Source organism: Melanerpes formicivorus, unplaced genomic scaffold (assembly GCF_026170545.1).
Source record: "Melanerpes formicivorus ecotype bairdi unplaced genomic scaffold, bMelFor1.0.p_v2 SCAF_38, whole genome shotgun sequence".
Lineage (NCBI taxonomy): Eukaryota > Metazoa > Chordata > Aves > Piciformes > Picidae > Melanerpes > Melanerpes formicivorus.
In genome coordinates, this window is record NW_027142390.1 from 2,560,964 (window position 1) to 2,576,425 (window position 15,462).

At 43.6% G+C, this 15,462-nt stretch overlaps 1 protein-coding gene across 12 annotated transcripts in view; it reads right to left on the reverse strand.

The window, feature by feature from the left end:
* DOCK3 (dedicator of cytokinesis 3) overlaps nucleotides 1–15,462 on the reverse strand; it is a 207,297-nt gene that overhangs the window by 170,721 nt on the left and 21,114 nt on the right. For all 12 annotated transcript variants that reach the window (XM_068157820.1, XM_068157819.1, XM_068157818.1 and 9 more), the window contains exons 2-4: nucleotides 15,110–15,193; nucleotides 2,997–3,037; nucleotides 1,968–2,023 (exon numbers count right to left, since the gene is read on the reverse strand). In XM_068157820.1, the coding sequence (XP_068013921.1) occupies nucleotides 1,968–2,023; nucleotides 2,997–3,037; nucleotides 15,110–15,193 (181 nt within the window). The remainder of the gene's footprint in view (nucleotides 1–1,967; nucleotides 2,024–2,996; nucleotides 3,038–15,109; nucleotides 15,194–15,462) is intronic.

The following is a 15,462-nucleotide window of genomic DNA, read 5'->3' on the forward strand; positions in this document are numbered from 1 at the left end:
GAAGAGACCTTTAAAGGTCACCTAGTCCAACTGGCCTGCAGTGAGGAGGGACATCTTCAGTTAGGTCAGGCTGCTCAGAGCCACATCAAACCTGACCTGAAGTGTTTCAAGGGATAGGGTTTCTACCACCTGTGCCAGGGTTCCACCACCCTCATCATAAAAAGTTTCGCCATGATACCTTGTCTAATCTCCCCTCTTTTAGTTTAGAGCCATTACTTTTGTCCTGTCACAACAGGCCCTGCTAAAAGGATTGCTGTCATCTTTCTCATAGGCACCTTCAAATACTGGAAGGCTGCAATAAGGTCTCCCCAGAGCCTTCTCTTCTGCAGGCTGAACAACCCCAACTCTTTTGGCGTGTTTTCACTGCAGAGGGGTTCCAGCCCTTGGATCATATCACAATGAAGTGTAAGACTATGATAACTCATGTATGTACTGTAACACTGTTATCTGAGCTGTTAATGCCCTGATTCGTCCTTTATGTTGAATGCTACCACCGAAACAAGTGCTAGACACTAAAAAGGTCTATTTCAAGCTTCTGCTCTTTCAGCACTTTCTAAAAAAAGAGAAGGCTATGAAAACAAACCCCAACCCATTTCTGAAACACCATTTTGAAACAATTTTCTGTAGGTCCTAAAGCAATGGTGCTGAAAAACAGTACCTCAAAAGGTGGTTTGGGCAAGCGGTGTCAAGGGAGAGGCAGCCTCTGCAGCAGACCCAATACCAACTGCCCCCTAACTCTTCAGCAGTGCAACTGTGCACACAGCCACTCTGAAAGCCTCCTAAAGAAAGCTACAAACCACCATTCCATAACTAGCTTAGACTACTTCTGTCCTTTGTGCAGTTACAGGAGTGCCAGCAAGTAAATAAGGTGTAATACTGAATAAGGTACTGGGGTTTTCCTTTACTGTGTTTTGTTATTTTAGAAGACACCACAGTAAATCATTAGAAAGCAGCCACACTTTCATGGCAGTGTTTCTCTTTTGAAAATTCTTATTAGAAATAACTGTGCCTTGTTAGCTGAAGCCAAAAGTAGCAAGGGATGGGGAAGAGGACTATGAAACTAAGTTGTTGTATGTCTCTATGTATTCCTGGAACAGAAAACTTACACAAAGAAAGGCTGAAATTCTTCATTCTCTGAGCAACCTGATCTAGTGTGAGGGGTGCTGCCCACAGCAGTGGGGGTTGGAATTAGATGATCCTTGAGGTCCCTTCCAACCCTAACAATCCTACTATTCTGTAATTCATTTCCAAGCTACCAATGTAAGCAAATCTTACCTGAAGATTCAAAACATACACATATTACACTACCTTGGGAAGTTGTGAAGTCTACTTCTCTACAGATTTTCAAACCCTGTCTGGACATGTTCCTGCCCTAGGTGATTCTGGTTTGGCAGGGGAGTTGGACTAGATGATCTCTAGAGGTCCCTTCCAAACCCTACCATTCTATGATTCTACCTTAAAAACCTGGCACAACTGTATTTGCTATGCATTTTCAGCAGCATGTGCTTCAGCCATTCTTTGGATTGAGGTGTGGAGGGCTGGATCCTTTTGAAAAGTTTCCAAGTAACATAGCTACCTTGTCAGGCATGTCTCAGTGGAAATCTGTTGATAAGCAAGATGGGCTGTCTGCCTGCTAGTGCCTCCGTATGAAAGAGGGACAAAGAATTTTGCCTGTGAGAAAACAAGCAGAACTGAAAGAGACTGAGTTCTTTAAACCGTGTTTGTTTCAGGTGGCACCTCTGAAGTTACAATTTTATGAGTGAAAGTGAATGGGGATAACCAACAGAACTGATTCTTGCTACAGTGAAGAACAAAAATGCCCCAGAGCTCTGCAGACTCCCATTTAATTTTCAAACACAAATACACAACAGAAGACAGAAAGAACTAAAAACCACTCCATAAATTTTACTTATTTCTTAGGCTACCTTTTAGGTGAGCAGCACTACAGCTTCTTAGAAAATACTCACCCCCTGTTACTGACAATTGCCTTTTTCAGGTGAATGTAATTTGCAGGAAAAATCCCCTGTAAGAGAAGAAGTCCTCACATCAGAAAAATACACCTGCAGTTTTTAGCATTTTTGTCCCAAGCCACAATGAATAACTGCTGATACACCCAGCAAAAATCCTCCAGCCCTAACACTGTGTCAAAGAAGCTGCCACAGTCACAAGTCAACATGCAAATTAGTCACAACTAATTGTAATGCATATTCAAACAGGACAGCACAATGAATCAAACCTCCACCTTGAAAGATCAACTTCTTACCAAGGAAGCTCTGCAAGTCTATGCAATAAGAATATCACAGAGAGATCCAAGACAGGTACTTTCCATTCCTGAAGTTTTCAGAAACACTACTGCATGAGAAGTATGCTCTGGTATAAAAGTCATGGGTAAGTCAACCAGGATGAAATGAAAATGTGTCACTCTAATCCTACACAGCTGCCTTGGAAGAGACAAGATTGATCTAAAAGAAAACATTTAAGATTAGCCAACTTCTTCCTACTGTGAAGACTCTGTAAGCCCAATAAACCACTAACAGGTGATGAGCAAGCAGGAAAAAGGTGTCACAAGTGGGAAGAGCTCAGAGAACAGCTTGCAGCTAGCAGAAAGGAATGAGTAACAGATGTAACTAGCAGAAGCCAGCCAGGATAGCCAGAAAAGAGGCTGTCATGCAGTTTGCAGCACAGCATCAGTACGCTCCAAGGGCAGGCCTCTACACTGATATGCCACATTACATTAGATGATAAGGACAGAGATTAAAAAAACCCCACAACAAAACCAAACCAGAACAAGCAGCCTACCATCACATCAGTCTAGTCCCCACACCAGTCTTTCACTATGGAAGTTGTATCACTTGCATACCCTGCAGCTGTCCTGTTTCCTCCCATCAGCCCGCAGAAAACTCTTTAAAGCCACTTGGGTTAGCTCTGGTTATTTGCCTTTTGCTGTTCCCATGATCTTCCACTAGATTTAAATGAATAACTGTGTTCACACTTACCTTCACATTGGGCTTCTTAATGGAAACTCCTCTGTACCAGCCTAAAAACAGATAAAACATTCTGTATTAATTTATGGCATTTCTCATCTCACAAAAACTGAACACTATGCAGCTACTGAGCTCATCTGAAAAACCAGCTGTGCCTCACACAGGCCTGATTTCTTACAGAGGTTTTTTTGTTATCTTTTGAGTTTAATTATTCCTTTGCTCTGCAATGCCAGCTGGCAATTCAGAACCTGCAACGCTGCTGTTTACGCCCACCTGGAATAAAAGCAGCTTAGTATACTTAAGACACTTCATTCACAATCATTAGCCACTGTGGTAAAGATGCATTCAGCGCTCATGCAAGAATCTGTACTGCACTTTTCTTACATGTTGGTACATGAGCCTTTTCTTACTGCTTACCTTAACAAAATCTCCAGACTCCACAACAGTCCTTTTCCAGACAGGACTCCTAATGCTGTTTAAACAAATATAGATCCTTTGCATATATGTCTGTGAGAGTTGAGAACAGACTTGAGGATCTAATTTCACAAACCCAATTATTTTTCTTGCCTCCCTCATCAGTTAACAGCCAGACAACAAATCAGGAGGAAAAGGCAAAGCTGCAAAAGCCACAAGTTAAACAGAAAAACCCAATTATGCCTATTTTAGACTGGTGAAAGAGTGTCACTATGTGCAAGATAAAAGGGCTGGAATCCACTTCAACAATGGAAAAGGAGCACACTGCAGTTGTCATGGCAGATGAGCTGCTCTTCCACTTCTTATGGCACACAATCGACTTTGAATTCTTGTTAAGAAACAACTGTTCTGTGTTCTCTGCAGTCTAATGCTGCAGCACCAGAACATTAAGCCAGCCACGAAGACCAGGGCCTGGATCATCCCACAGGGGAGCACTGATGAAGAATGCCAGAGTACATCAAGAGGATGCCAGGGCTGCACCTTGGCTGGAAGGTCAAGAGAGATGATCCTTCCCCTTCACTACATTCTTGTGAGACCCCACCTCAAATGCCCTGTCCAGTTCTGGTGTCCCCACCACAAAAAGGACAGAGAGCTGTTGAAGCAAGTCCAGAAGAGGCTGCAAAGATGATTCAAGGGCTGGAGCACCTCTGCTATGAGGACAGGCTGAGGGAGCTGCAGGTGTTCAGCCTGGAAAAGCCTCTGGAGGAACCTTAGAGCTGCCCTCCAATATCTGAAAGGGTGACTACAGGAAAGCTGTAGAGGGACTTTTCATAAGGGTGTCTAGTGATAGGACAAAAAGGAACTGTTTTAAGCTGAGGGAGAGTAGGCTTAGACTGGATCTTAGGAAGAAGTTCTTCAGTCTGAGGGTGGTGAGACTCTGAAATACATTGCTCAGAATGGTTGTGGATGCTCCTTCCCATGCAATGTTTAAGGACAGATTGGATAAGGCCTTGAGCAACCAAGTCTAGTTGAGCGATGTCCCTGCCCATGGTAGGGGAATTGGCATAGATGATGTCCGAGGTTCCTTCCAATCTAAGCCATTCTGTGATGGGTACAAGTTCTGTGGAGGAGGCCTGGCCACCTCTGGCCATCCAAAATTTGTGGGCAAAGCTGCCCTGGTGCAGCTACTACAGAAGCAGCAAGTTCAACTGCCTGTACATCCTGCTTCTGTTTATTGTAGCCCTGGAAGTGGGCAATGACCCAAACTTACCAAAACACAAGAACTTCACATAATCTAAATCCCCTTTCCATACAAATACCTCCATTTTCCTCAGCAACTTCCTACTTCTTATATATATATATAGAGAGAGAGAGAGAGGGCAGATACGATTTAGTATGAGCAGCATTTCAGAGAGCACTAGGAAAGCTTGTCAGTAACTTGCTATGGCCAACAGAGAAGGCAAAAAAGCAATGGTGTAGTGTGTCTCTCCTAGAAAAAGGCCCTCATAGGTGTCTGAATTTACAGCATGAGTCTTATTTAGAGGCTCAGTTGGGGAAGAGGGCTACTCAGAGAGGGCTGTTTTAAAGACACCCTGCTAGTCTTGAATTATCTTTTAAAGGCAACTGGAGTCAATACAAAATAATTGCTGAATCCAAGGAACTAACAAATTTTATAACATAAACCCCCCTTAATCACACAAATTTCTCAGGAAGAAATAATGCAAATTCACTTTCCCATGAAATTGTTGCTTATATTCAAGAACAAAATTTTGTTTTCAACTTATTTCTCAGTTGGTGGAATTCCAGGGCAGTCACAAACAAATGCACAAAGACCACATGCAGAGCCTTAAAGTGAGTAATTTCTGAAGATCCCCACAACTGTGCCTGCCACACCTGCTTTTGAGTAACAGATGCTGCATACTTGTGAGGTTACAGAAAAACACCCCAAATGCATTTATCCTGTGATTCATTGGTACCAACATTAAATACAGCATGCTGCTTTTATATTCACAGACTCTGTACCTTGGAAGTAAATATACATTTTAAACTCTAAGGCAAATAGAGTGACAAAGTTCTTGGTAAATGTGGAAAAAGTGGTTTAATCTAAGTTGGTGAACAGAGCTACTAAAGTAAGAACAAAAGCTGGCATAGTAGCTGTCTATTAATGATTTAGATGTACAGAGCCAGGCATGAAACATTTATCCAAAAAACTACCTTAGTCCTGAGCTTCCTGTTCTTAATCCCAAAACAAATCTTCAGATCTTACAAGGTGTGTGTTTACAGAGCTGTAAAGAACAGGAAGGGAAGGACCCCTGAGAAATCACCTAGCTTATCCAAGCCATGTCTCTAAACCTCTCCTCACAGATGTTTAGCCTGTTATTAACAGTGTCCAACCATGTTTCATCAGGGCTGAGTAACACAGAGCTCCTTGCCAGTGGGAAATCCTTCATACCACTTCCCTAAACCCTAAATTCCAAGGGATTTCTGCACAGAGGATATTTCTGCTACGCTACACAGACCAGTTTGAAAGCGATGGTGTTGCACAGGCATCTTATCAGAAGAAATTTCTTCCATGGATCAACACTGGCCAAGATAACTGCACGTAACACTGCGGTACAGGACTTGAAAACCTAGAATATCTATGTGAAGTGGACATGGCAAATCACAGTATCACAGTATAACTAAGGTTAGAAAGGACCTTGAGGATCATCGAGTCCAACCTATCAACACAGTGGCTCAGGCAACATACATGCACTTTATAACCTGAACTCTCTTTGCTGCTATTTGAATTCAGGATTTTTTGCTGGTTTGGTGGCTGGGTTTTGTTTTTGAGAATGTGGAAAACATTTTGTTGACTTTCCTTTTGTAGGTACTTTCAAACATCTGAAAAGTGGGATATTTCCCTTGAATCTTGCAGATTCTGCTCTCCAGAACTTAGGTTTTATTTTCTTTTCCAGTGTGGTGTATTTTCACAATCACCCATTTCCATTGCAAGCTTCCTCCAACTACATGCAAGCGAGATACAGCAGCAAGAAGCTCACCAGAACCTGAAAGCACTGAACTGTACAATGTAATTCCTTACTGGCTTATGATGAACACCACCAAAACCTCATTCTGCATCTCTCAGTCAAACCCAGGAGAGAAGGTACCATGCCTCTTCAAAAACACATTTAGAAAATTGCATCTGCATTGCATTATTCACCAAAACAAGCTGAACTAAATCTGCACTCCTGAATTAGTCTTACATTGATTGAAAGTGATATAATCATGTATTTTAAAGAGTATTTATTCTGGAGGATTTAATCATAATAGTCACCAAATCCAGACAAATACTTCAGCTGTGATCACGACATGCACTACACAGTTAGGCCTCAACAGAGGCTCATGGGTTTAGATCTTACTGTACTACAAATGATGAACTGTTACTATTCTACAATTATGGCATTCATTTTCTAGTGATACCTGGCCTTTAAAGGGTGCTAACTTCAAGGAGGGGGGTGGAGAAGGATTTAAATCAAGAAACAGGACATGGTTATGAAGCCATGACAATTCTGTGAGTAAGTTAATGTGAAACAACCACCACGGTTTGAACAGAGCAACTGTCCAGTCATTATCAGTAACTAAGAATAATTTCAAAGCAGATGAAAGTCAAGGCATAAGGCCAGACCTGGAACACCTACAAGTCTCTACAAAGAAAGACTGAGCTTCATGCACACAATGCCTCCCCTCATTTCCTTTTCTGACAGCTACAAACGTTCTCAAAGTGCTTGACCCAGAGAATGATCTAGGAAAGGAAGAGAGGTAATTCTAACTTGTTTTCAGTATATGAATCACCTTACTAGGTCTGGTTGGGATGGAGTTAACTCCCTCCACAGCAGCCTGTCTGGTGCTGCATTCTGAATGTGGCTAAAGCACTGCTGCTAAGAGACCAACATCTTGGCTTTTGCTGAACAGTGCCTGTAGAACATCAAAAGTTTCTCTTTTTCCCAAGACCCAACAAGCCAGCTAGAGGTAGACAAGAACCTGAGAGGGGCCCTAGCTGGGACAGCTGGCCTGGATCAGCCAAAGGAATATTCCATACCCTATAATATCATTTACTGAAAGAACACCAAACCCCATTCCTAGGACTCCTTCAGCTGTAAGCAGTACTAGGCTTCCCACTTAGCTTCCCTGGACACTGGATTCAGTAGGGTCTCTGAAGAGACAGGACAGAAAAATGGACTGTGAATGTAAGATACCAACACCACACACAAAAAACCCCTTAGGTAAACACCCCACCTTTCACCTACAGCTACCCACAGGCATGGAAATTTGCAGTGTGGGAGACCTGAAGCCAGGTTACAGAAATCTGCAGACTCTATATCAAGACTGAAAAACAGTCTTTGCAAAGATGAATCACACTCAGAGGCCTCAGCAACAATGCAATCCCAGTTACACTGCAGAAGGAGCTCTGAGGCTGGCCTGCCCATCCCAATCTCTCAATCTCACTGATCAGGAGAGCTACCAATGGGTATTTTTTTATCTTTATCTGAAAGTGCCTTGAACAAGCCAGGATATTCTTCCTAAAAGCTGGCTTGTAACCCTTTTCAGATTTCCACTTAACAAGAGGTCTGTCATGTAGTAAAGGCTCACCCCTTTTGAGCACTTAGTAGCAGGTTCCTAATGGAGAGGTATTGATCTGTTTTTTAGGAAAACAAAGCTCAATTATCTGGGTTAAATACAGTAGCATCAGCTGTGGACCACAGGAAAAACCAAATCCCCTCTGTACTTGACAAACAGGATTCTGAAAACAAAATTACAAGTCTTAATGGTAAATCCTAAAGCTAAACTTGTTTCTTACAGAATGCATTGCTAGCAAAACCTGCTACAAGAACTCCAACCTGCTTTGTCCTATAAAAATAAGGTTTCACAATACTTAGCAGTATCACAGTATCACAGTATCACAGTATCACTTAGGTTGGAAAGGACCTCGAGGATCATCGAGTCCAACCTGACACCGCAGACCCCATGACTAGACCATGGCACCAAGTGCCACGTCCAATCTCCCCTTGAACGCCTCCAGGGTCGATGACTCAACCACCTCCCTGGGCAACCCATTCCAATGCCGAATGACTCGCTCGGTGAAGAACTTCCTCCTCACCTCGAGTCTGAACCTCCCCTGGCGCAGCTTCAGACTGTGTCCCCTTGTTCTGGTGCTGGTTGCCTGGGAGAAGAGGCCAACTCCCTCCTGGCTACAACCACCCTTCAGGTAGTTGTAGAGGGCAATAAGGTCACCCCTGAGCCTCCTCTTCTCCAGGCTAAACAATCCCAGCTCCCTCAGCCTCTCCTCATAGGGCTTGTGTTCAAGGCCTCTCCCCAGCCTTGTTGCCCTTCTCTGGACACGCTCAAGTGTCTCAATGTCCTTCTTAAACTGAGGAGCCCAGAACTGGACACAGTACTCAAGGTGCGGCCTAACCAGAGCAGAGTACAGGGGCACTATGACCTCCCTGCTCCTGCTGGCCACACTATTCCTAATGCAGGCCAGAATGCTATTGGCCCTCCTGGCCACCTGAGCACACTGCTGGCTCATATTCAGGTGGCTGTCGATCAGCACACCCAGGTCCCTCTCTGTCTGGGAGCTCTCCAGCCACTCCGACCCCAGCCTATACCTCTGCATGGGATTGCCATAGCCAAAGTGCAGCACTCGGCACTTGGACTTGTTGAAAGCCATCCCATTGGACTCTGCCCATCTTTCCAGTCGGTCGAGGTCCCTCTGCAGAGCCTTTCTACCCTCTAATTGACTAACATCTGCCCCTAACTTTGTGTCATCTGCAAACTTGCTGATGACTGACTCTACCCCTTCATCCAGATCATCAACGAATATGTTGAAGAGGACAGGGCCCAGCACTGATCCCTGGGGGACACCACTGGTGACTGGCCTCCAGCTGGATGCGGCACCGTTCACGACCACTCTCTGGGCCCGGCCCTCCAGCCAGTTCCTAACCCAGCACAGAGTGTAGTGGTCCAATCCACAGGCTGACAGCTTAGTCAGCAGTTTGCTGTGGGGGACGGTGTCAAAGGCCTTGCTGAAGTCTAGGTAGACCACATCCACAGGCCTCCCCACATCCACCAGGCGGGTCACCTGATCATAGAAAGAGATCAGGTTGGAGAGGCAGGATCTGCCCTTCCTGAATCCATGCTGGCTGGACCTGAGCCCTTGGCCATCCTTCAGGTGCGCAGTTATTGCTGCCAGGATAATCTGCTCCATCACTTTCCCTGGCACTGAGGTCAGGCTGACTGGCCTGTAGTTTCCAGGTTCCTCCATCCGACCCTTCTTGTGGATGGGGACCACGTTGTCCAGTTTCCAGTCATCTGGGACCTCACCGGTGAGCCAGGACTGGAGGAAAATGATGGAGAGTGGCCTAGCTAGCACATCCGCCAGCTCTCTCAGCACCCTAGGATGGATCCCATCTGGTCCCATGGACTTGTGGATATCCAAGTGGCTCAGCAGGTCCCGAACTAACTCCTCATGGATTTCCAGGGTATTACTCTGCTCCCCGACCCCAACGCCCAGCTCCGGAGACCACTCGTCCTGAACTCCTGCCTTGCTGTTAAACATTGAGGTAAAGAAGGTGTTCAGGACCTCAGCTTTATCCTCATCCTCAGTAACTGTGTTCCCCTCCAGGTCCACTAGGGAGTTCAGGTTCTTCCTGCCCTTCTTCTTATTGTTAATATATTTATAAAAATGCTTTTTATTATCTTTGACTGTGGTGGCCAGCTTCAGTTCCAGCTGGGCCTTAGCCTCCCTAATTTTATTCCTACATAATCTAACAGCTTCCTTGAACATACCTCGAGAAGCCTTCCCCTCCTTCCAAAGGTGATACAGCCTCCTCTTCCCCCTTAAATCCTCCAGGAGCTGCTTGCTCATCCAGGCTGGTCGCCTTCCCCGCCGGCTTGCCTTCCGGCACATGGGAACCGCCAATTCCTGTGCCTTCAAGAGTGAGTAACCCTGGAAGCTGGAGGAAAACTACCTTCTTTTAGAATAGAATAGAATTAACCAGGTTGGAAAAGACCTTTGAGATCATTGAGTCCAACCTATAATCCAACACTATCCAATCAACTAAACCATGGCACCAAGCACCCCATCCAGTGTCTTCCTAAACACCTCCAGTGATGGTGACTCCACCACCTCCCTCGGCAGCCCATTCCAAGGGCCAATCACTCTTTCTGGAAGAACTTCCTCCTAACATCTAGCACATACTAGCTAATTAACAATGGCTTTTACCTTTAATCTGCATGTCAGCTGCTGTGCAGAGCTAAAGGTACTCAAAGTGACCCAGAAGGGGGATGGTGGCAGTGCTTAGCAACAGCTTCTTGATGCTGAAACCGTTCAATGCCAAGACCACTCTGTTCTGAGCTTGACACACTGAGCAGTGCCAGGACAGGACGAGCAGCAGATGAATACCCAACCCTGGCTGCCAACACCATGTCAGGGAGCAGCCTTGTGCCAACAGAACCACAGGGATATGCTAATAATGCAGCCAGAGATGCCACAACAAAAGCAGAAGAGAGAATGTGGCTTATCTCAGCATTAGCCAAATAAGAAGCCATTCTCCAAAGGATTAGTTTGAGCAGCCAGGCAAGATCCTCTGCAGCAGCTGTGTGGGTCCAAGAGACTTCCGTTCCACTGGCACACTTCACAAAAGCCAAAGAGTAAAAGGAACATCTCACTGGAGACATCCTTCTGAGGGAAAACTCAAATTATTGGGAGTGAGTCAGTTTGACCCAGCGAGCCACAGACAGGTCCCAACTTCAGGTGGAAGGAAATCTTCCTTGTCACAGCAAGGACAGACTGCCGTGCAGTTCCTGAGATCTGTAGGTGCAACTTGGGAGCATGGCAAAGATATCACTCCTCAAGCACACTGAACTGTTCAAGAATTTAAGTAAAACAACTAACTGCAAGCTGTGTCTGACACTTAAAGTGTCCCAAAGACAGTAAAGCCTTTGCTCAACCGCACTGTCACTGCTGGAACAGCAGAGGAAGATTTACATGTATCAGACAGATGGTTTAAAAATGCTATTACTAACATACACATTTAACCCATCTAAATGAGTACTTGTGTGGACACCAGAACTTGAACAGGTAAGATAAGTCTTTTAACTGGAGCTTCAGGCATCAGTTACTGTTTCTTCAGTGACTATTTAAGAATCTGTGGGTTGGAGGTGTTTAAGCCCAGGCTGGATGAGGCTCTGGCCAGCCTGATCTAATGTGGGGTGTCCCTGCCCATGGCAGGGGGGTTGGAACTAGATGATATTTGGGGTCCCTTCCAACCCTGACTGATACTATGATAGTATGAATAATTAAAGTCACTGAAGTTGCAGCTTTTTTAATCTAAAGAAAACTGCTCCATAGCAATAAAAATAAACAGACACTTGAAACTGAATGCCTCTAGGTACTTGCAGCCACTACCAATTAGCACGCTCATGCTTGACAGACAGAGTTTTGTTAAGTCATTTATAGGTGGCATACTATTGCCACACACTCTCACCTTCTGAATATATGGCATTATAAAGCAGAGAACACCACTTACTGTTCAGCTCTCAGTGGCAAGATCACAAGTGGAAGAGCTCAGAGAGGAGAACAGAGAGAAGGGAATGATGGGAGACAAGAATCCATACAACTGGTATCTTGAAGAACATTTGTTACTTCTAAGTGAGATCACTGAAGGACCCTTCATGCAACCAGTGACTATGAAACTACCCTGGTAATGTTCAATGCTTCAGAGACAGCATACTGTATGGTGGAAACAGGGATGGAGTGTTTGCTAGCTTCAGATGAAATAGAGACACTAAGTCCATGGCTTTAAACTCTGTCAGACCGAACTACTGGGGATGGGGGGTGTGACAGTTTCAGGCTGTGCCTTTAAGAAAAGGACAGCTACAGAATTCTCTAGCTGAAACGTTTAGGTGTAAGAAAGTGTGGTGGTGAGAGAAAGTTCAGTTCTCCGACTGAGTGTAGCTGTGCTTTATGTGGTGGGAGGATTAAACTTTCACACTACCACAGGGAGGAAGCAATGGGAGGTATTTGTCAGATATAGACAGGACTAGAAAGCAGGGATTTAAGTGTTGGTTGGTCTGGTATGAAAGCATCTGAAATGGAAGGCACACAAGTCCAAAAGTCCTCATTTCAAGCACATGAACAAGATTCACAGTAACAAAGTAACTGTAATAAAGACAACTGCATTTCATTGTACTTTATTTACTATGTGCATAGATAACCACAACAAAAGCGTGTCATCGACTGGTATTCATATTTATTACCCTTAGAGGCAAATTTGCATATAACAACATGTGTGTAAGCAAACTGACTCTGACAATCCACAGAAAACTCAGCTGCAGAGGTAACCAAGAACTCAATATAGGAAAAACCCTAGTCTCTCATTCAGTTGCTGTAAAGGCAGTGACTGCTTGTTATACCAGTCACTACAAAAGAGCACTTGCTCTTTTGTAGCAATAATGCACTTCTTCAACAAGTCATTATGATTAAAAATAAGCATTCAGAAATATAGCTAGTATTGAATCTCTGTCAGTCTTGAATTCTTCACTGAGTCTCTGAAACCATTCTTCACATCCCTAGAAGGTGTGTGTATGGGAATCCTTTTAATTCAGGCACCAAAGGCCCTACTGTAGAGAATTATTCACAAACTGTTCTAAGGAGTGAAGCTGAAACAGCAATGGTTCCTCTGCTGACTCCCACAGTAGTGACCCTGATGTGCAAGGGTCAACATTAATTTACCCAGATTGTCTGGTCAAAAGAATCCCCAGCAAATGATGCAGAAGTGCAAGATGAGCTTTACTTCATTCTAAATTTGCAATGCAAACCAAGGACCCTGTTAAACAACCACTTAGACAAGAATGCTTAAACAATTACTACCTTATTTCCTTTTAAGAACCTACTCTGCACATTTAGTGTGCCTGTTTGCATAATTCACACATGCAAGAGCTGCAGCACAGACCATCTGATTATTCAGATGAGTTTCACATTATGGAGCTCCAGATGTTATTATCAACATTAATCTCTCCTTTTATACATTAATACTTAGAGGGCTTGAAAAACAACCCCAAAAAGCTCTGTACAAACACCTCTTTCCAATCGGGAAAAGAGTCTGAGGGCCTCCTTTCTCAGCAATTTGAAGACTGGCATGAGCTGCCTTTGAGGAATCATCCTCAAAGCTCCTGGCAAAGGGAATATGCAGAGCCTAATTATTACAACATTGTGAAGAGACACTGGATTATCCTTCTGCTTTTCTGTAAGCAACCTGCTCCTTTGAGACCCTGCTTTTATTTTGCAGAGTTTTGAAAGTTTCCTTGATTAGCAGAAATGGCTTGAAAACATCATGACTGTTTCACCCTAGGGTTATACTGTCCAGGGTTATACTGTCATGTGCAAAGGAATTGCTTTTTCCTGAGCTTGCACCAAGTAGTGATGTGGGAGACCTAGCAGAACAATCAAGAGTGCTCAAGTAAAGCTCAGCCCATTACACCACACATGGGGTTTTTACAAAACATTATGATTTGCAGGAACAGCACTACAGGCATTGCTTACAGCATGCTTCTTCATGGATTAAGTATCACTACTGCACTGCAAATCTCTCATTCAATAGAAAATTATTACAAGTACAGATGAAGAAACTGCTGCTTGCATAGAAAACTCAGCATGTAAGAGATCCCTTTTTCAGGAAGAGTTCACTCAGTAGGCAAATAAAACACTGGAGTAGAAGAAAAAGCATCAAAAACAAAAGACAATTCTAGTATGAGGGAAGAAAAGCTGTTTTCTGACACGCATGCTACCAGGTTTGTATAGCAACATTAACACTGAAGATGAAAAATTACTGTAACCTGAAGAAACACAAACCCCAAACCTGCATATTCATGGAATGGTAATTCTGGTTGATCTGGTTTTGAATTTGCTTTAGCACCTCAGGGTTAAGGTTATATTATTCCACCTCAAACTATAATGAACTATGTTCTCATAGTGTATCTAGTCAGCCTGTTTCTCAATAGGCATGTTTTACACCACTACCTCACTCTGAGCATTAGGATCAAAATCATTCTCCTTTTCAGCACAACTTCAATCACACTATTCATGTGAATAAAGCACAGGATTAGGACATTCAATTTATTCACACACAGACATCTCCAGCCACACACACAAAGACAAGACTGTACTTATAACATTTACAATGGCATCCAAACCCCTCATGGATAAATGCAAAGCAATCCACCCTAAACCCACATTCTTTGCATTTTTCACAGAATTACTCCCAAATAATCAACCAACCTATTTCATAACTAATGTTTCTCATGTGTTCAGCTGTCTCTAAATAAAGACTGATACACTTAACTGAGAACATATGGTAAAAAAAGGCACTGATTATATACTTCACATGATGAAAACTCACTGTAAGACCCAATTAGAATACAACAATCAGGTCAGGGTTCAAGATTTTCTGGACAGATGGTTAACTTAAAACACACTGACCCCCTATCAGACTGGATTAGTGCCAAGAGCACTCAGCCTTCCCTGCAGAAAGTGGGTCAGATTAGGTTTTGTTCAAATGCTTTGATTTGATGCATCATGATTTCCAAGCAACTGATTAAAATGGGCTAGATTAAGATATTTGTACATTCTAATATAGAAAATGGGATTCTTTCCTGGCCATCACACTTACCTTCACATTTCTCTAGGATCTGGACAGTTTCACCTAGTTCCAGGACCAAGCCTTGCGGTACAGCTCCTCGGAAGCTGCATATCACTAGAGGGTGGAGAAAAACAGAGAGAGAGAGACATATGAGGGTTGAATCTGTGTGTGAATTTTTCTTCTAAGCATAGCACTTCAGCTCACTCCCTTTATATAAATAGCTATTACATCGCTGCCCAGAAAACCTGTCAGCCAACTTTCCCTCACCAGATATCTTCATTTTGGCCCTTATCAAAAGTTAAGCTCAGCAGCATTATAGCAGATGCACTGTAAAAAAGACTTTCAAATTAAGCAAGGCTTGTAATCACTTTAATCACCAACTC